This window comes from Chelonoidis abingdonii, chromosome 13 (genome assembly GCF_003597395.2).
Source record: "Chelonoidis abingdonii isolate Lonesome George chromosome 13, CheloAbing_2.0, whole genome shotgun sequence".
NCBI lineage: Eukaryota > Metazoa > Chordata > Testudines > Testudinidae > Chelonoidis > Chelonoidis abingdonii.
Window position 1 is genome coordinate 31,984,224 of NC_133781.1, and position 16,159 is coordinate 32,000,382.

General features: G+C 43.6%; 1 protein-coding gene across 1 annotated transcript in view; it reads left to right on the plus strand.

The window, feature by feature from the left end:
* DNAH17 (dynein axonemal heavy chain 17) overlaps positions 1-16,159 on the plus strand; it is a 98,635-nt gene that overhangs the window by 24,029 nt on the left and 58,447 nt on the right. Inside the window, exons 25-39 of the mRNA XM_032799176.2 lie at positions 831-1,079; positions 4,236-4,358; positions 4,639-4,986; positions 5,079-5,170; positions 5,723-5,849; positions 6,480-6,632; positions 7,540-7,665; positions 8,742-8,849; positions 8,989-9,120; positions 9,519-9,679; positions 9,846-10,002; positions 11,444-11,548; positions 12,436-12,593; positions 12,915-13,053; positions 13,622-13,849. Coding sequence (XP_032655067.1) covers positions 831-1,079; positions 4,236-4,358; positions 4,639-4,986; positions 5,079-5,170; positions 5,723-5,849; positions 6,480-6,632; positions 7,540-7,665; positions 8,742-8,849; positions 8,989-9,120; positions 9,519-9,679; positions 9,846-10,002; positions 11,444-11,548; positions 12,436-12,593; positions 12,915-13,053; positions 13,622-13,849 — 2,406 coding nt within the window. The remainder of the gene's footprint in view (positions 1-830; positions 1,080-4,235; positions 4,359-4,638; positions 4,987-5,078; positions 5,171-5,722; positions 5,850-6,479; positions 6,633-7,539; positions 7,666-8,741; positions 8,850-8,988; positions 9,121-9,518; positions 9,680-9,845; positions 10,003-11,443; positions 11,549-12,435; positions 12,594-12,914; positions 13,054-13,621; positions 13,850-16,159) is intronic.

Here is a 16,159-nt window from a genome sequence, read left to right on the forward strand (position 1 = left end):
AAATGCTCTGTCTGCTAGTGTGGTTAAAAATCACAATGGCTATATGTAGCAACATCCCCTTTCCAATGCTCCATGTGGGGCTAGATGTTGGCAGTTTCATGGCCAGGCAGAATGACCAAAAAGGGAAAGTTTGCTGGAGGCTCTTGTTTGATCACAAATTACTCTCAGCCAGCAGAGGTTTTATTGCGGGAATACTGCTGTAATCCGGAGTGGCACCAACCTGGCAGGAGTCTCCAGCAAGATAGTACAAGCAGCAAATTGAAAATATATGTAACCCTGTTGGCAGCGGGGATTAAACCTACGACCTCTTGAGCTTAATATGGGACCTGAAGGACAGATGTCACTTAGCCAGCTTTGTAGCAGGCTCCTCAATCTCTAGCTGGCCTAGCCATCATTGGGGGGGGGGGGGGGGATGTCAGGGAGAAGAGTTTCACACTTAGCAGGCATGTGTTACATACATAAAACCAAACTACAGACTAAAGCAGGACTCTCCTGTAGTTCCCCAGACAATTGTGTTGTTGGACGATGAAAATGAAGGAGCTCTGTTAACCAGGTTCTCAGCAGTCCACTGGAGAGGTAGTAGGCCATCTGCCAGTCATGTCACAACAGACTGTACCAGCTCAGCTCTTGCAACAAGGAGAAACATAGGGGAACACAAATGTGTGCTCTGCAGTGCTGTGTTGGAGTGAGAGCAACATTAAAGTCTTTTGGAAACAGGAGTAAGAATTGTGAAAGTGCAACAATAGTGCATTTAGGATGAATAAGTGATAAGCAATATTGATCTGCATGTTTGTTAATCATGTGGCCTGTGGAACTGGTTCCCAATTCAGGTTAATACAAGCATCGATGACTGGAAGACCACTAGATGGAAAGAGATTAATGTGGAGCAAATGGATATTGATTCTAAAAAGTTTGCTAAAGATGTGAGAAGTTTGGATAAAGAAATGAGACCCTGGGATGCATTCACAGGATTGGATAACACAGTGAAAAATGTGATAACCTCCCTCCGAGCTGTGAGTGACCTTCAGAATCCTGCTATTAGAGAACGTCATTGGCATGAGCTCATGCAAGCGACCAAGGTAATCTGAGCAGCTTTCAAAAATGTATTGACAGGTAAATGCCATCATTCCCCAATCCTGGGAAGGGTGATCCGTTTCAAAAGAACTTAAATGACATAGGTGCCTAAGTCCCACTTTTGCAAGTAGCTTTAGTCATGAAAATGCAACTTAGGCTCCTAGGGAACACTTTCAAAAGCATCTAAATCACTTCAGGCCTTTAATATCATTCCTTTCATACTGAAATGATCTGTCAGATGATTTACTGTTGCTGGATGGCCACTGCTAGCAAGTATCCAAACATATCAAATCTGGACACTCATCAAATTATAGAATAAACAAAAATTAAATGAAGCGTGATGATTGTATCTACTGAACTGTGAATCACTGTAGGGAATTTTGACTGTGTCAAAAGCCTTACTAAAAATCAAGATATATCACATCTACATCTTCCCCCTATCCATTAGGCCAGTAACCCTGTCAAAGAAAGAAATTTGGTTGGTTTGGCGTGATTTGTTCTTGACAAATCCATGTTGGCTATTACTTATAGCCCTATTATCCACTATGTGCTTACAAACTGATTGTTTAATAATTTCTTTCTAGGTATTCAAGTTAGACTGGCTGGTCTATAGTTCCCCAGGTCCTCTTTGATCCCCTTTGTAAAGATAGGTGCTTTGTTTGCCCTTCTCCAGTCCTCTGGGACCTCACCCATCCTCCAGGAGTTCTCAAGAATAATCACTAACAGTTCCAAAATTTAGTTCCTGAAGTACACTAAGGTGAATTTCATCAGGTCCTGCCAATTTGAATACATCTAACTTTTCTAAATATTCTTTAGCTATTCTGTCCATATTTTGGCTTGTGTTCCTTCTCCCTTATTAATATTAATTGAGATACATATCTCATCACCATTAACGCGTTTAGTGAAAACAGAAGTAAAATAAGCATTAAACACCTCAGTCTTCTGTCCTCATTCAATATTAGCTCTCCTTCTCAACTGAAAAAGTAGTGGACCTACACTTTCCTTCAACTTTCGCAAGCTCCTGATGTATTTAGAGAACCTCTTCTTATTGCCTTTTATGGCCCTTGCTAGGTGTAACTCATTTTGTGCCTTAGCCTTTCTGATGATGTCTCTACATGCTTGTGCTATTCTTTTGTACTCCTCCTTAGGAATTTGAGGCCTCAGTTGGAGTACTGCATCCTCCAGCTGGGTGGGTTTGAACTGCAGCCCAAGCCACAAACTCCACACCACTATTTTCAGGGCAGTAGCCTGAGCCTGCTGTGATGGGTTCGGTCACAGAGACCCCTTGGGGCTGTCACATGATGTTCTGAAATTACCTCTGAGCCCATTTTGCCTGATGGCTTGAGACTCCGGAACCCTGCCTTGTTGAGCCAGACATGCCATTCTGCTGCAACACAGACCCAGGTCTGAATCACGCCCCCAAAGCTCTGGGCTTTAACTGAAAGCTACTCAGCTGGTATTTCTGTCTCCAGCACCCAGACACTCAACTCCCAATGGGATCCAAACCCCAAATAAATCTGTTTTACTCTGTATAAAGCTTATACAGGGTAAACTCATAAATTGTACGCCCTCTGTAACACTGATAGAGAACGATGCACAGCTGTTCACCCCCCAGGTGTTAATCAATTATTCTGGGTTTATTATTAAACAAAAATGATTTTATTAAGTATAAAAAGTAGGATTTAAGTGGTTTCAAGTAATAACAGACAGAACAAAGCAAGTTACCAAGCAAGATAAAACAAACCACGCAAGTCTAAGACTAATACATTAAGAAACTGAATACAGGTAAATCTCCCCCTCAGAGATGTTCCAATAAGCTTCTTTCACAGACTAGACTTCTTCTTAGTCTGGTCCCAATCCTTTCCTCTGGTACAGTCTTTGTTAGTTCCAGGTCAGGTGGTAACTAGGGGATTTCTCATGACTGGCCACCTCTTTGTCCTGCTTCACCCCCTTTTATAGCTTTGGCACAAGATGAGAATCCTTTGTCTCTCTGGGTCCCCACCTCTCCTTCTAAATGGAAAAGCACCAGGTTTAAGATGGATTCCAGTATCATGTGATATGATCACATGTCACTGTAAGACTTCATTCTGGTACACAGGAAGGCTTGCAGGTAAATAAACCCATTCACACCCAATTTTCCTAGTCAATAGGAATCATCAAGATCCTAAGCCACCATTAATGGCCCACACTTTGCATTAATTACAACAGGACCTCAGAGTAATACTTCATATTTCTAGTTTTAGATACAAGAATGATACATTCATACCAATAGGATGAACACACTCAGTAAATTATAAACTTTGTAATGATCCCTTACAAGAGACCTTTTGCATAAAGCATATACCAATTACATCATATTCACTCTCATTAGCATATTTCCATAAAACATATGGAGTGCAACATCACATCTGCTAGCGTGAGTATGTCTAGCCAGGCTGGGAGGCTGGCTCCAGCTGCAATGTAGACATAATCTGAGTGTTCTCCACCAATAGGTAAGACTTTTTAGAGTTAATTTGTTAAGCACGAATGGGCTGCAAGCTGAAAAATTCCACTGTGTCCCTCTGAGTAGACATTGAAGGGAAAATTCTCAAGCAGCACATGTGCTGGTAAATTGTGTTTTGAATAATCATATTTATGATCTGCTTTATTGCATATGAAAATCATAGACTTCAAATGATCCAAATCGGGGATGTGTGTGTGGGTGTGTGCAGGACCAGCTCCAGCTTCTTCGCCACCCCAAGCGGTGAACAACAACAACAAAAAAGCAGCTCTACCACAGCGCTTCAGTCTTCATTCTTCAGCAGCAATTCGGCGGTGGATCCTTCCCTCCGAGAGGAACTGAGGGACCTGCCATCAAATTGCTGCCGAAGACTGGGACATGCTGCCCCTTTCCATTGGCCACCCCAAGCACCTGCTTGCTGTGCTGGCTCCTGGAGCCGGCCGTGTGTGTGTGTGTGAGAGAGAGAGAGAGAGAAAAGTTAATCTTAACAAGCTAATGAACTGCAGAAATAATATTTACCAGGTGACTGTCCATAAGTATTTGTTTGAAATTTTAGAGAAAAAGACAGCCTTTAAGTATCGTGTGAGACAGCTAGTGTGGGAGAAAATATTAGATGTGTCACCCGTGAAGAGTGTTGCTGACTATGTCCATTCTGCACCAGGTGAACTTTATAATGTCAGACAAGACAACCCTTGCCGACTTGCTGCAGCTGAATCTACACAATTTTGAGGATGAAGTTCGCAGTATTGTAGACAAGGCTGTGAAAGAGTCAGGAATGGAGAAGGTACCGTCTGTGCCTTCAGTTCAATTTCGACCACATCGTTCCTAAAAATAGCCTTTCACTCTGATGTAGCACAGTCAGAGGCTATAACTTTCAGTTTTTCACTCTTATGAAAAGGCTGAAGGTTAATGCATAGATTCTCACCCTTCCATGAAGTGCTTCTGTGCCAAGACACACATTTAAAGTTCTAGGATTTTTCTTTCCTGAAATGTTGTTGTTTATCTTCTGTACATTTTGAAAGCTTTAGTGTTCAGAGTATTTCTGGATATCTTTGTATTCAAAGGTATTGAAAGCCCTGGATAGTACATGGTCAACCATGCAGTTTGAACATGAACCCCATGCTAGAACTGGTACCATGCTGCTCAAATCTGATGAATTACTCGTCGAGACCTTGGAGGATAACCAAGTGCAACTTCAGAACCTGATGACTTCCAAGTATCTAGCTCACTTTCTTCAGGAGGTGTCAGGCTGGCAACAGAAATTATCTACTGCTGACTCTGTTATTAGTATCTGGTTTGAAGTGCAGAGAACTTGGAGCCATCTGGAGAGCATCTTCATTGGTTCTGAAGACATCCGGAATCAGTTGCCAGAAGATTCTAAACGTTTTGATTCTATCGATAGAGATTTTAAAGTGAGCAAGTCTGTCACCCCTCTCCCTCACAACAATTCTAGCCTGAAGGACAAATTTAAATTTAATGCATCACAGATAATCTTTTCTTGCAGGAGTTAATGGCTGAAGCAGTAAAAACCCCTAACGTAATTGAAGCAACAAATAAACCAGGCCTTTATGAGAAGTTAGAGGCCTTACAGAAAAGGTTAGGATGATGCCATATTTGGGGGGAAACCTTTGGCCGATTTTAAAAACATCCAGATAAATTCTAGCTGCTGGGAGTGAATGCTTTTCTGGATTGGTAATGGGGACTAATAGCCTCACTCCCCTAGATATCTAGGCCAAATTTAGACCAGACGAGTAGTGACTCTAAGTTTTAGTCTAATGGCCATTCAATAGTCTGTGAAATCAGAGACTAGACTCAGCCCAGTACATGTGTCCAATTCAAAAAGCAACCATCACAAATGGCCAATTTGTTGGGATCTCAGTAAAGAGGCTAATTATGAAATGATCATTAAGGCTGAATTACGCTAGCTATATTTTCAAAGTGCTGACTCCATTGCTGCCCTCTGAGCCCTAGGCTCTGTAGAGAAGGTTTGAGGCATATTGGTGAAGTCAGATGGGGAAATTGCCACTGCCTGTTCTAAGACTCAATGAAGGCTTTTGTTTCCACTGCAGTCAACGTAGCATGATCACATCACAACCTTTACTTTGCAAAGAATAAAAATATTACACCTTTTTCCTTTCTTTGTGTTAGCTTGGCGCTTTGTGAAAAGGCTTTGGCTGAATATCTAGAGACAAAAAGGTTGGCTTTTCCCAGGTTCTACTTTGTTTCATCTGCAGACCTGCTGGATATTTTATCAAATGGAAATGACCCTGTTGAGGTAGGATTTAAATTTAATGGATAGTCCTTTGTTTCTTACATGAAATCTTTAGAATGTAATTATAATGTCTTTAATCTGAAAGGGTTAACACTGAACCAAATTTATAACTAGGCTTGGAAGGAGTAGATTTTTTATTGGTAAATGTTGGTACACATCAATTTCACTGCACGCACATAACCAACTAAAAATGTTTCCATCAATAAAATTGAAATTTACAGAGAGGCAAAGTAAGAAAAATTCTGCTTGAGAACTTACTAGAGATTGATTTAAGGATATTGACTGTGTATATTTTGACACATGATGTTGACAGTTTGTGTCTTAATGGTTTAAAGCTTTAACTTGTTGAATCTGTGTCTACTGCCTTTAAATAATTATTGTCTGAAGCCGACAATAGTTTCCTGCAGCTGTGAAAATTTAAATTGACAAAAATAGAAAAAAATGCTTTAAAATAAATACCAATATTATCCATCAAAATTTATTTAAAAAATCAAATTCTGCCAAGCCTGATTATAACAGTGTGTCAGAGATGCAAGAGTATAAAGAACAGTATGAAAAGTTAATCAAAACTGTAAAATATTTCTGTGCACTGGCAGCAATTCCTGATTTAGCCTTGTGCTGCTTTACTCTAAGGTATGCCGCCACTTGTCTAAACTGTTTGATAGCATGGCTAAGCTGAAGTTCAAAATGGATCCAGACAACAAGCCTTTGAAGATTGGCTTGGGAATGTACAGTAAGGAGGATGAGTATGTGGATTTTGATAAGGAATGTGACTGTTCCGGGCAGGTTAGTGGAGTTATTTAAAATTATATTTTAAACATGCAGGTTGAATTGCAGTAATACAAGAATAAAGTGATTTATGGGTCTAAGCCTAAATTCTCCTTGCTGCTATCAGCTGGGACCTTAACCAGTGAATCAACTGGGAGTCTATTTCTCACACACACACACACACACACACACACACACACACACACACACACACACACACACACACACACACACACACACACACACACCCCATTGTGCCGATTGTGCCGGCACGTCGAGTTTTCACATACAGGTGAGTTCCGTTGTCTTTGAGATGGCTGCCTAGGGAGGGAATTCTAAAAACACAGTGGCAGTGGGGGAACTAATTGACGCCTACGTCATGTGCAATCCAGAAACCTGCGGCAAGAGACAGGGGAGAAGAGCCTAAGTTGTCTGCCCCTGTTTTGTTTCCTCCAAAGCATCACAGACTGAGAGACCTCTCTGCAGGGAAGCCCTTCAGAGGAATGTAGTCCGGGGGTGTGGGCCATATATTTATCCCTTACCCAGCAGTGGCCTGTGAGCACAGTGCCACAGGCAGCCTATTCCTATTTGTGCAGGGACAGGTCTTGGATGGAACTTTGTCCATATATCCCAGCACTTTTTGGGGTCCATTATTCTAGGTGCCAACCAGAATTTGACCCCCAAGGGTATAAGAGCAGCCCTGATTTCCTGTACAGAAAGTCATGTGACTGATGGATGCCAGGATCTTTGTAAGGTACATCCTGTTAAGGGAACAACTGCAGTTAAATACCATAGCCCACAGTAAGACTGACAAGTCTACATCAGCTGCTGTCAATTTAAAAACAGATGAAGAAAATAGGCAAGTAATGCTGAAATATACTAGCAGGGACACTTATTAGAATGGGGTGGGGGGCTTTGTACCTAGGTTGAGGTTTGGTTAAATCGAGTGCTCGAGAGAATGTGCTCCACATTACGGCATGAAATTCCTGAGGCTGTTGTGACATATGAAGAAAAACCACGAGAGCAGTGGTTATTTGATTACCCAGCACAGGTACGGAACTAGTCATGTGATTAGAACATGGGGTTTATTTGATGTATTCAATATGTGCAACACAAATCAAATAAATAGTCAAGCGCAACAGTAATGTCACTGTATGTGCCATAGATACTGTGTTTAACCCTGAAATCTGCAGCATCACTTTTCTTAGCTAGATATTGGGTGTAACAGTAGTTGTGAGAGGGAGGTGGGCTGGTTTCTGTCCAGGGATCATGTCTGAGATCAATTCAAGGTATAAGAAAACTAGAATTATTGAGTAATGTTGAACAATTAAAGTGTTGTGGTCCCTTTTGAAATCTTGGCTTAGACTGAGACTAGCAAATGATTTAGGGTGAAATCTTGCCTCTGTTGAAATTCCCAGTGGCCTTGCTGGGCCAGAATTTCAGCCCTAGTGTTTAACACACAAGCAAGGAAATGCAGCCAATCCCCAGGAGCTGGGGAGGACCATTCTGCACAGGTTAGAGGACAAGGCGCTTAAAACCACGTGGGACGTGTCGGTAGCTTGTGTGTCTGGGGCTCCGCGCCCTACAACAAGGAGGGTGGGGGGGGGCACCACTGTGAGCGATGGAAAGATGTTCCTGGTGTGATGAGCTAAGGGAAGGCCAGCAGGCTCACGGAGAAGCCAAGAGAGCTCAGGATTTTCTGATTTCCTAAGAAACGTTTGCATGTGCCTGGGCTGGGCTTAGGTCTAGCTTTGGACCATTTTATCTTTGATTTTGAGTTTTCTAGTAAACTTTGTTTTATTTGAGACAGTTGAGTCCTCTTCTGTCTGCAGGGGGAGCAGGCAGAACTGTCCTGGAAACAGGAACTGAATCTTGACCTCTGAGGAGAGGCAGTGGGGGTCTGAAGAAGACCCCCTGCTAGGTTTCTTGGCAGAGGTATGGCACAGGGACCCTTCCCTGAAGTGCTTGTCTGAGCATTGGCCATGCTGATGCCCAGAGCATGGGACTAGAGCAAAGACCGCAGGCAAGAGCTGGGGCTGAGGGGCGCAGGTAACAGCATTGTCACTGAACATGAAATATTCTGCCACTGCTTCGTCTGTGAGCCTTTTTCTTTGTGGTTTATGGTAGATTGCGTTAACCTGCACTCAGATCTGGTGGACAACAGAGGTCGGCATTGCGTTCTCAAGACTGGAGGAAGGTTATGAAAATGCGATCAAAGATTACAACAAAAAACAGGTGTGTAGCCAGATATTTAGGATTGCACCTGTGCTGCAGCAAACTCTGTGCAGTCTCCTTAGAATAGCTTTTATCTGGCAGGAAAACTAGGCAAAATATTATGTCACTTTCCTGTGTCAAGCCATTCTTTTCTTTCTAGATTAATCAGTTAAACACACTGATTACACTACTCATTGGGAACTTAACCTCAGGAGACAGAATGAAGATCATGACAATCTGTACCATAGATGTACATGCCAGAGATGTCGTGGCAAAAATGATCCTTGCTAAGGTATAAGTTACAGGCTATGTTTTCATTGCTTTGTTCATTGGTGCTTTTGAACAAATGTTTTCCTGTAATAACTTTTATTATTTTCAAATATTTTAAAAATACTTCAAATGGAGTGGAGCAATAAAGCATGAACAAAATAGTGTTGCTTGCAAATGTAAGAGTACGTGTGATCCAGTGAGGTAACAACCGAATAGGGGTTCACAAGAGACTGGGTAATGTATACAAGTTCTTTAAACCTCAATGTGTTAAGGGTCTGGTGCCTTGTTCACATTCTGAGCACCACAATAAATAAATAACTCTTAATATATATGAGGACGCCTGGGAGAATGAATCACTAGGATGCATTTTCACTGAAAGCAGTCACAGAAAAGTAAATACATTTTCCATTGGCTCTGCAGGTGGAGAATTCTCAAGCATTCACCTGGCAGTCCCAGCTCAGACATCGGTGGGATGAAGGAAAAAAGCATTGCTATGCTAATATATGTGATGCTCAACTTCAGTATTCCTATGAATATCTGGGTAACACCCCTCGACTGGTCATTACTCCACTTACAGACCGGTACGCAAGGTTCAGCTCCTGCATCCATATCTAACATCCACGCAGTCGAGATTTGCCTTAAAACTCGACAGCAGTTGTGGGAAGTGGCAGTTTGGTAGGCTGGGCAGTGGTGGGTAGGGGACTGTTGCTGGGCATTTAGGCATGATGCACTTGCCTTGCATTTCAGCTGCTACATCACTCTGACCCAGTCCCTTCACCTGATAATGGGGGGTGCACCTGCAGGCCCTGCTGGCACAGGGAAAACTGAGACCACTAAGGACCTGGGCCGAGCTGTAGGGATCATGGTCTATGTCTTCAACTGCTCTGAGCAAATGGATTACAAGGTAGACCTCAAATGAGTGAACGTAATGAATGAGTTCAGCATTGTCAGGGAGCAGTCCTAGAAGGGGGTGGGGGTGGGAGCATGTTCAAAGTGCTGCTGCATTCTGCCTCTTGCTGGCTGTGAAAAGGCTCCTGGGGGGCCATTGCAGCCCTGAGGCTAAATTACACTGGAGGGCAAACCAACCCCCCAAAGCTCCAGGATTTAGGGAAAGCAAAGATGCTTTGAGGCACCCACTCAGAACCTCCACCCCCAACCTTCTCCCCTGCATTGTGGCTAAGGATCCTGCCCCAAAGGCTTGAGGCTGAAGCAGTCTTGCCCAGGACACACTGATTGGCAAAGTGGTGGTGACAGGGTCAGCATGAACTCTGGTCTGCTGGGGAATGGGAGCTGGAAAACTTAGACTAACTATCAGGAAAGGCTTCCTGCCAGTGAATGTATAAACCTTTGACAGTCAGCCCAGGGGAGCCAACTCCCTAGAGGTACCTGAAACGAGACAGCACAGATGGCTAGCCAATATATCGCAGGGACAAAGCCCAGACTGGCCAGGGGACAGATTAGCAAGTCTAAGAGCCTTGTTCCATCTGAGTTCATCCTGAGGCTATTAATGGTGTTGGAACCTTGGCAGGCATGAGCCCCTCGGAGACCATCTCTCGGGGAGGGGTACAGCAAACAGAGTGCACAGCAAGCTGAATTCCAATATTTTTCCTCCCCCTTATGACAAATTCAGTATCTTACCTTCCTAAGCAATGCACAATGTGTGCTGAGGGCAGCAATTGCTAGGAGATTGCATTCTCCTATTCATTTCTAATTGGCCCCTCCACCGTGCCTCTGAGTGTCCCCTGCATGAGCTGTGCTAGCTACTGCAATAGTTTGTGGCTTTGCAGCCAAAGTCAGGCTTGGGAACTCAGTGCCATGAGCAGCAGAGCCCTTTCCCACTGGTAATCCTGTCATTTCACACAGTCTGGCAGCTGGGATGAGAACACTTCCTTTCCCACTGCAGTTGCTAGGGAAAAGCCCAGGCGTCAGGGGTACCTCTCCATGCTGTGGAGTGTCATTCACACACCTGTAGTCACTGAGGGTCTATGGGAGTTCTTGCTTTGACTGCAGTGGAAGAACACTCAGTCTGTGTGTCTCAGGCATGTTTTGGCAGGAAGCTGGGACTGGAGCATTTGTTGAGTTCCTGCATTTACAGCTATCTGGACAGCACATGCTGAAACTAGAGGAAAATCCTGGGTAACTGCAAAGAAGTTTTCGCAAAGGAGGCAAGATTTCCCTACAGGAGGGGGATTTTTCCTCTCTATTTTTGAATGACCCTATGTTGTGTGAGGCTATCCTAGAGAAACAGTGTGTAGTGTAAATGCCAGATTAATTCCTTAGAACTGTTCTTTTTGTAATGAATTCCAATGGTGCAATCAGCCTTCTCCAATCACTTTGCTCTCTAGTCCTGTGGAAATATCTACAAAGGGTTAGCACAAACTGGAGCCTGGGGATGCTTTGATGAATTCAATCGCATTTCAGTGGAAGTTTTATCAGTGATTGCTGTGCAGGTAGGAAGTTTTCTCCAGTATCCAGCTATTCTTTATGTAAATTACTGTGATGTTGTGGTAAATACTCATCTGTCCTGATTGTGACAATTTCCCTATCTACTTTAGCCATTCAACAAATGCAAGGTGTTATGGGATACTTAGCATAAGTGAATGGAATTATAATAAAGATATAGGACAATTTAGGCTATGTAATTGCTCTAATATTTGTGCTCAATGCAGATATATATATACATTAGGGCTGCCAAGCAATTAAAAATATTAAGCACGTGATTAAAAAATTAAGCGCTGTTAATAATAGCATACCATTTATTTAAATAGTTTTGGATGTTTTCTACATTTTCAAATATATTGATTTCATTTACAACACTGAATACAAAGTGTACAGTGCTCACTTTATTTTTGATTACAAATATTTGCACTGTAAAAAACAAAAGAAATAGTATTTTTCAATTCACCTGATACAAGTACTATAGTGTGATCTCTTTATCATGAATGTTTATCATGAAAGTCAATGTGCTCCCTGAGAGATCTGTTCCCTCCCCCGACTCAGGCTGAGTAGCACCTTGCTACATGAAATCAATGGGACCACATAGGGAGGGCCAGATTCTGAGTCCCATCCTCAGAATAAGGAGCAGTTACTCACCCAAATAGACCTACTGAAGTCAGTGGGACTACTCGGGAGTAATTCCTAGCGCATGTAAGTACTGGAAATCACAGTCTAGGTCAGAGTAAGGGTCTCTGCATCCAGTCTGCATTCACTCAATAAGCCCTCCTGTTCATACTTAAAAGGGTTTTTAGAGTGCACAGGGCAGTGCTGCTTGGTTGATTAAGATACAAACTGTAATTTCCTACATTGTTGATACTGAATCTTCCTCTTACTTGTGTAGGTAAAATGTGTGCAAGATGCAATTCGTGCCAAAAAGAAAACATTTAATTTCCTTGGAGAGATAATAGCTCTTATACCAACAGTTGGACTATTCATTACAATGAACCCCGGCTATGCAGGCCGGACTGAATTGCCTGAAAATCTAAAGGCTTTATTCAGGTATTTGTGTGTGGATGTCTATCATCAGAACCTGGTTGTTAATTGACAGTGTGCTGATTATACACTCTGATTTGTCACTGTGCTGTACCAAGGGCTCTTTAACTTTTATTAGAGTGAGAGAGACTGTGTATGCGCAAACGCATAATGGATATAATATAAGGAAGGCACTATACTGAAAATCCAAACGCACAAAATTCCATCATCTTATAGCTCAGCTCTGTGCATATCTATGTCAGAGAAGGGGATGCAGAGAATGTACGTGTGCAAAGGCAAATTTTCTCCAAATTTGACATGGAACTTTGTGCATCTTGTTTCCTTTAGACCCTGTGCTATGGTTGTCCCAGATTTTGAGCTTATCTGTGAAATCATGCTTGTTGCAGAAGGTTTTCTTGATGCCAGACTTCTTGCTAGAAAGTTTATTACTCTCTATACACTATGCAAAGAGCTACTTTCTAAGCAGGTAATTTAATGTTAGTCCCTGGTTCCTTGAGCAGGAAGAGTTTATCTATTTTAAAATCGGACATAGATATATTTAAAAAAATCACAAGTTATTAGTAGCAACTTGGCCTGTATTTTTCCAAGCATTTTAAGCTACATTGCTGGAAAATTCCACTCAGACACTGATGTGACTTCTGACAGACTCAGCCTGCCTGCGGCATGGACGAAGGTCAGCAGGAAAATGAAGAGATGCAGCACAGTGCTTACTAGTAGAATAAAGCCTATATAGAGGATTCCATCCTCACATTGTTCATGTCAATTGACTTAAAAGCTAATGGAAATCTGCTTCCAGGGAAGCAAAACACACTACTCAGCCAAAGGTTGCTAGGGTTTCGTTCACTCCTTTGTTGAACAGAGTTTCCCCTGCAAATACACACACTTAATGGCATTTCTTCTGGGTGCTGTGGAGACTTTCTGGAGTTTGGGTTTTTTGGGAGGGTGTTGTGGGTTTTTTTGGTTCTTTTTTTATTTATTTAAAACTATTTTATTTCACCCGAATGCAATGTAAGGCTTTGCTCACTGTCTGCCAGGATCATTATGACTGGGGCTTGAGAGCTATTAAGTCTGTGCTGGTGGTAGCAGGTTCCTTGAAGAGAAGCGACCCTGGCCGTCCAGAGGATCAAGTCCTAATGAGAGCTTTACGAGACTTCAACATCCCCAAGATTGTGACGGATGACTTGCCAGTGTTCATGGGACTAATTGGAGATCTTTTCCCAGCACTGGACGTACCTAGAAAACGGGATCTGAACTTTGAAAAGGTGAATGCACAGACACGGCCCTTGCTGATCTTTGGTATTCAGATTATTTGTGGGAGGTGGCTCTTGGGTCTCCTATTTTTTCCTCAGAGGGCAACACCTGCCTGGCATGTCCTCCTGCAGCAGATTACAGCACAACAAACCTGTCTGCCTCCGTTTTCCCTCCAGAGTCCCCAGAAATAGCCTTCAAAGGCTTTCCAATGATATACAGTCCTTATAGGGTTAATTTATTACACATGTCCCATGCACATAAATCATAACAAAAGTCCCACAAGCATAATCCAGAATTCCGCAGCACAGTCCAAACAGTATATGCAACCCACCACATCCCGCCTGGTGTATCTCACCACATCTAGCTCGCCAGTCCAGCCCCAGTGTCTCTCCCCATGCCTCAATCCCAGCCTTCAGCCCTCTCTGGGCCTCCTGCTTCAGCTCTCGAGGCATCTCCCTCTGCTGCTCTCAGCCCTCTCTGGCTCAGAAAGGCCAGCAGGCTAGCCCCTCCACCAGCTTCCTAGCCCTCTGCCATTTTCAGCCTTACAGCACTTGCGCTCTAGACCAGGATAGTCAGCAAACTAGCCCCTGTGCTGGGTCCTAGACAGTTCCTCCATCTTCCCAGGGAAGGCCTGCAGATCCTCTCTCTCTCCCCCCCAGGCAGCTCTCACCGGCCCGTGTCCAGGCTCTCCCACATTTATATGGCCCAGGTGCCTTCTTTTAAACCCAACTGCAGTGAGCTGGTGAGGCACAGGCCTTGCTCTCTCTCAAAGGGCCAGTGTCACCCTGTGATATCCCCCCTTTAACTTGCACCTCACCACCCTCAAAGGCTTTGTGTCATGGTGACCCTGGGCAAGAAGAGCTTGAAGTGACTCTTTCAAGTTCTTTACTGCGGGCCAGACAGAAGGGGTAATCTCAGAATGACGTGTGGTGTGTCTGACCTGTGCGGTGCTCCTTCACCCTACCGTCCTGAAGATCAGGGACGGTCTCAAAACCGGAGCTCAGACCGTTGTGCAGTACGACTTCCTGGCTGGCCCTAGTGGAGCAATGGGTAGTGCTTAAGAGCCAACCAAGAGTGGGGCCTCCTGTATTAATTTAGATGGAATCAATGGGCCCAAAGAATCAAAAGTGTACACCCTGACCCTCTCACTGTCCAGCATTAAACAGGGTTTGGTGCGCAGACCACAGCCTGCTCAGCACCACTGAACACTTGCAGCCTTTTATTTTAGATACAGAAAAGAAGGGGGGGGGTGTTGTTTGAAATGTCAAGTATTAACCCCGGCTTTCATTTTAACAACACCCCTTATTCCCTCTCACTCTAGCTATAGAGAGTCTTAGAAAGAACCCTCTCCCCTTGTTTGACAGTCTCTGAGATGGCAATAACCGTCCGTTTTTGGGAAGAGGGGAAGTTAGCTGCAATGAGCTGGAGCTGCTGTTCTTGCTGTTGTTGCTGAAGTCTGACCCTGTTTCCTAGAAGATAAAACGAGACAAACACACACAAGAGGGGACAGTAATGAACAGTAAGGGAGAAAATGCAGCATCTGTCTCTGGTGTTGATTCCCACTTGCAGCCTCGCTGCTGGAAAGACACATGGACGGCACATGCTCTTATCAGCCACTCTGACACACTTAGCAAACTTGAACCAACATTGAGCTAGGTAGGGCACTGCCTTTAGCTGCCTCTTTCTGGTCACAGGCTGACAAAAGTGTTTCAAAATATAGTCTTGGCCAGCTAAGCAGAAGACAAAAGGAGAGGGATAGAGAAGAGAAGAAATAAAGTGAGGAAGGGAAAGTGGGGAGCAGTGGCTGAGGTGGGGGCAGGACAAAGTCTCATATCCCAGATGGTGTTTAGGATTCAGCCAGAGACAGTGGGACGGGTGAGGGTATCTGGGTCCCTCTCTTGGCTCAGACTAGTCAGGACATCTCTCAGAATTAGGACAACAGACAAAATGGTGTCATGCTGGATCCCAGAAGACGGTTAGGGGTGGCAGCCATGACAGGGAAGGTAATTCCTTCCCCTCTTTCAGTCAACATTGTGGTAGCCAGCTTGTCCCCCAAAGACTCCCCCAAAAGGGAGCGACAAGTCCTTCCATTATTGTGTCCATCAATTATGCCGAATCTCCGACACACCAATTTTGGTTCACTGATTTCCAGTCACACCCTTCTCTTGTTCACCAGGCATGCTCTTAACACAATCCTCAAGTTATTGCCGGAGACCTTTTGGTTTGGATTAGCTCAGTCTCTCTGTCTCCCTTTTCCCATCAGTGTGTGGTGTTATCCATTACTGTGACACTATATGAACATTCACTCGCTTTTTCCACAG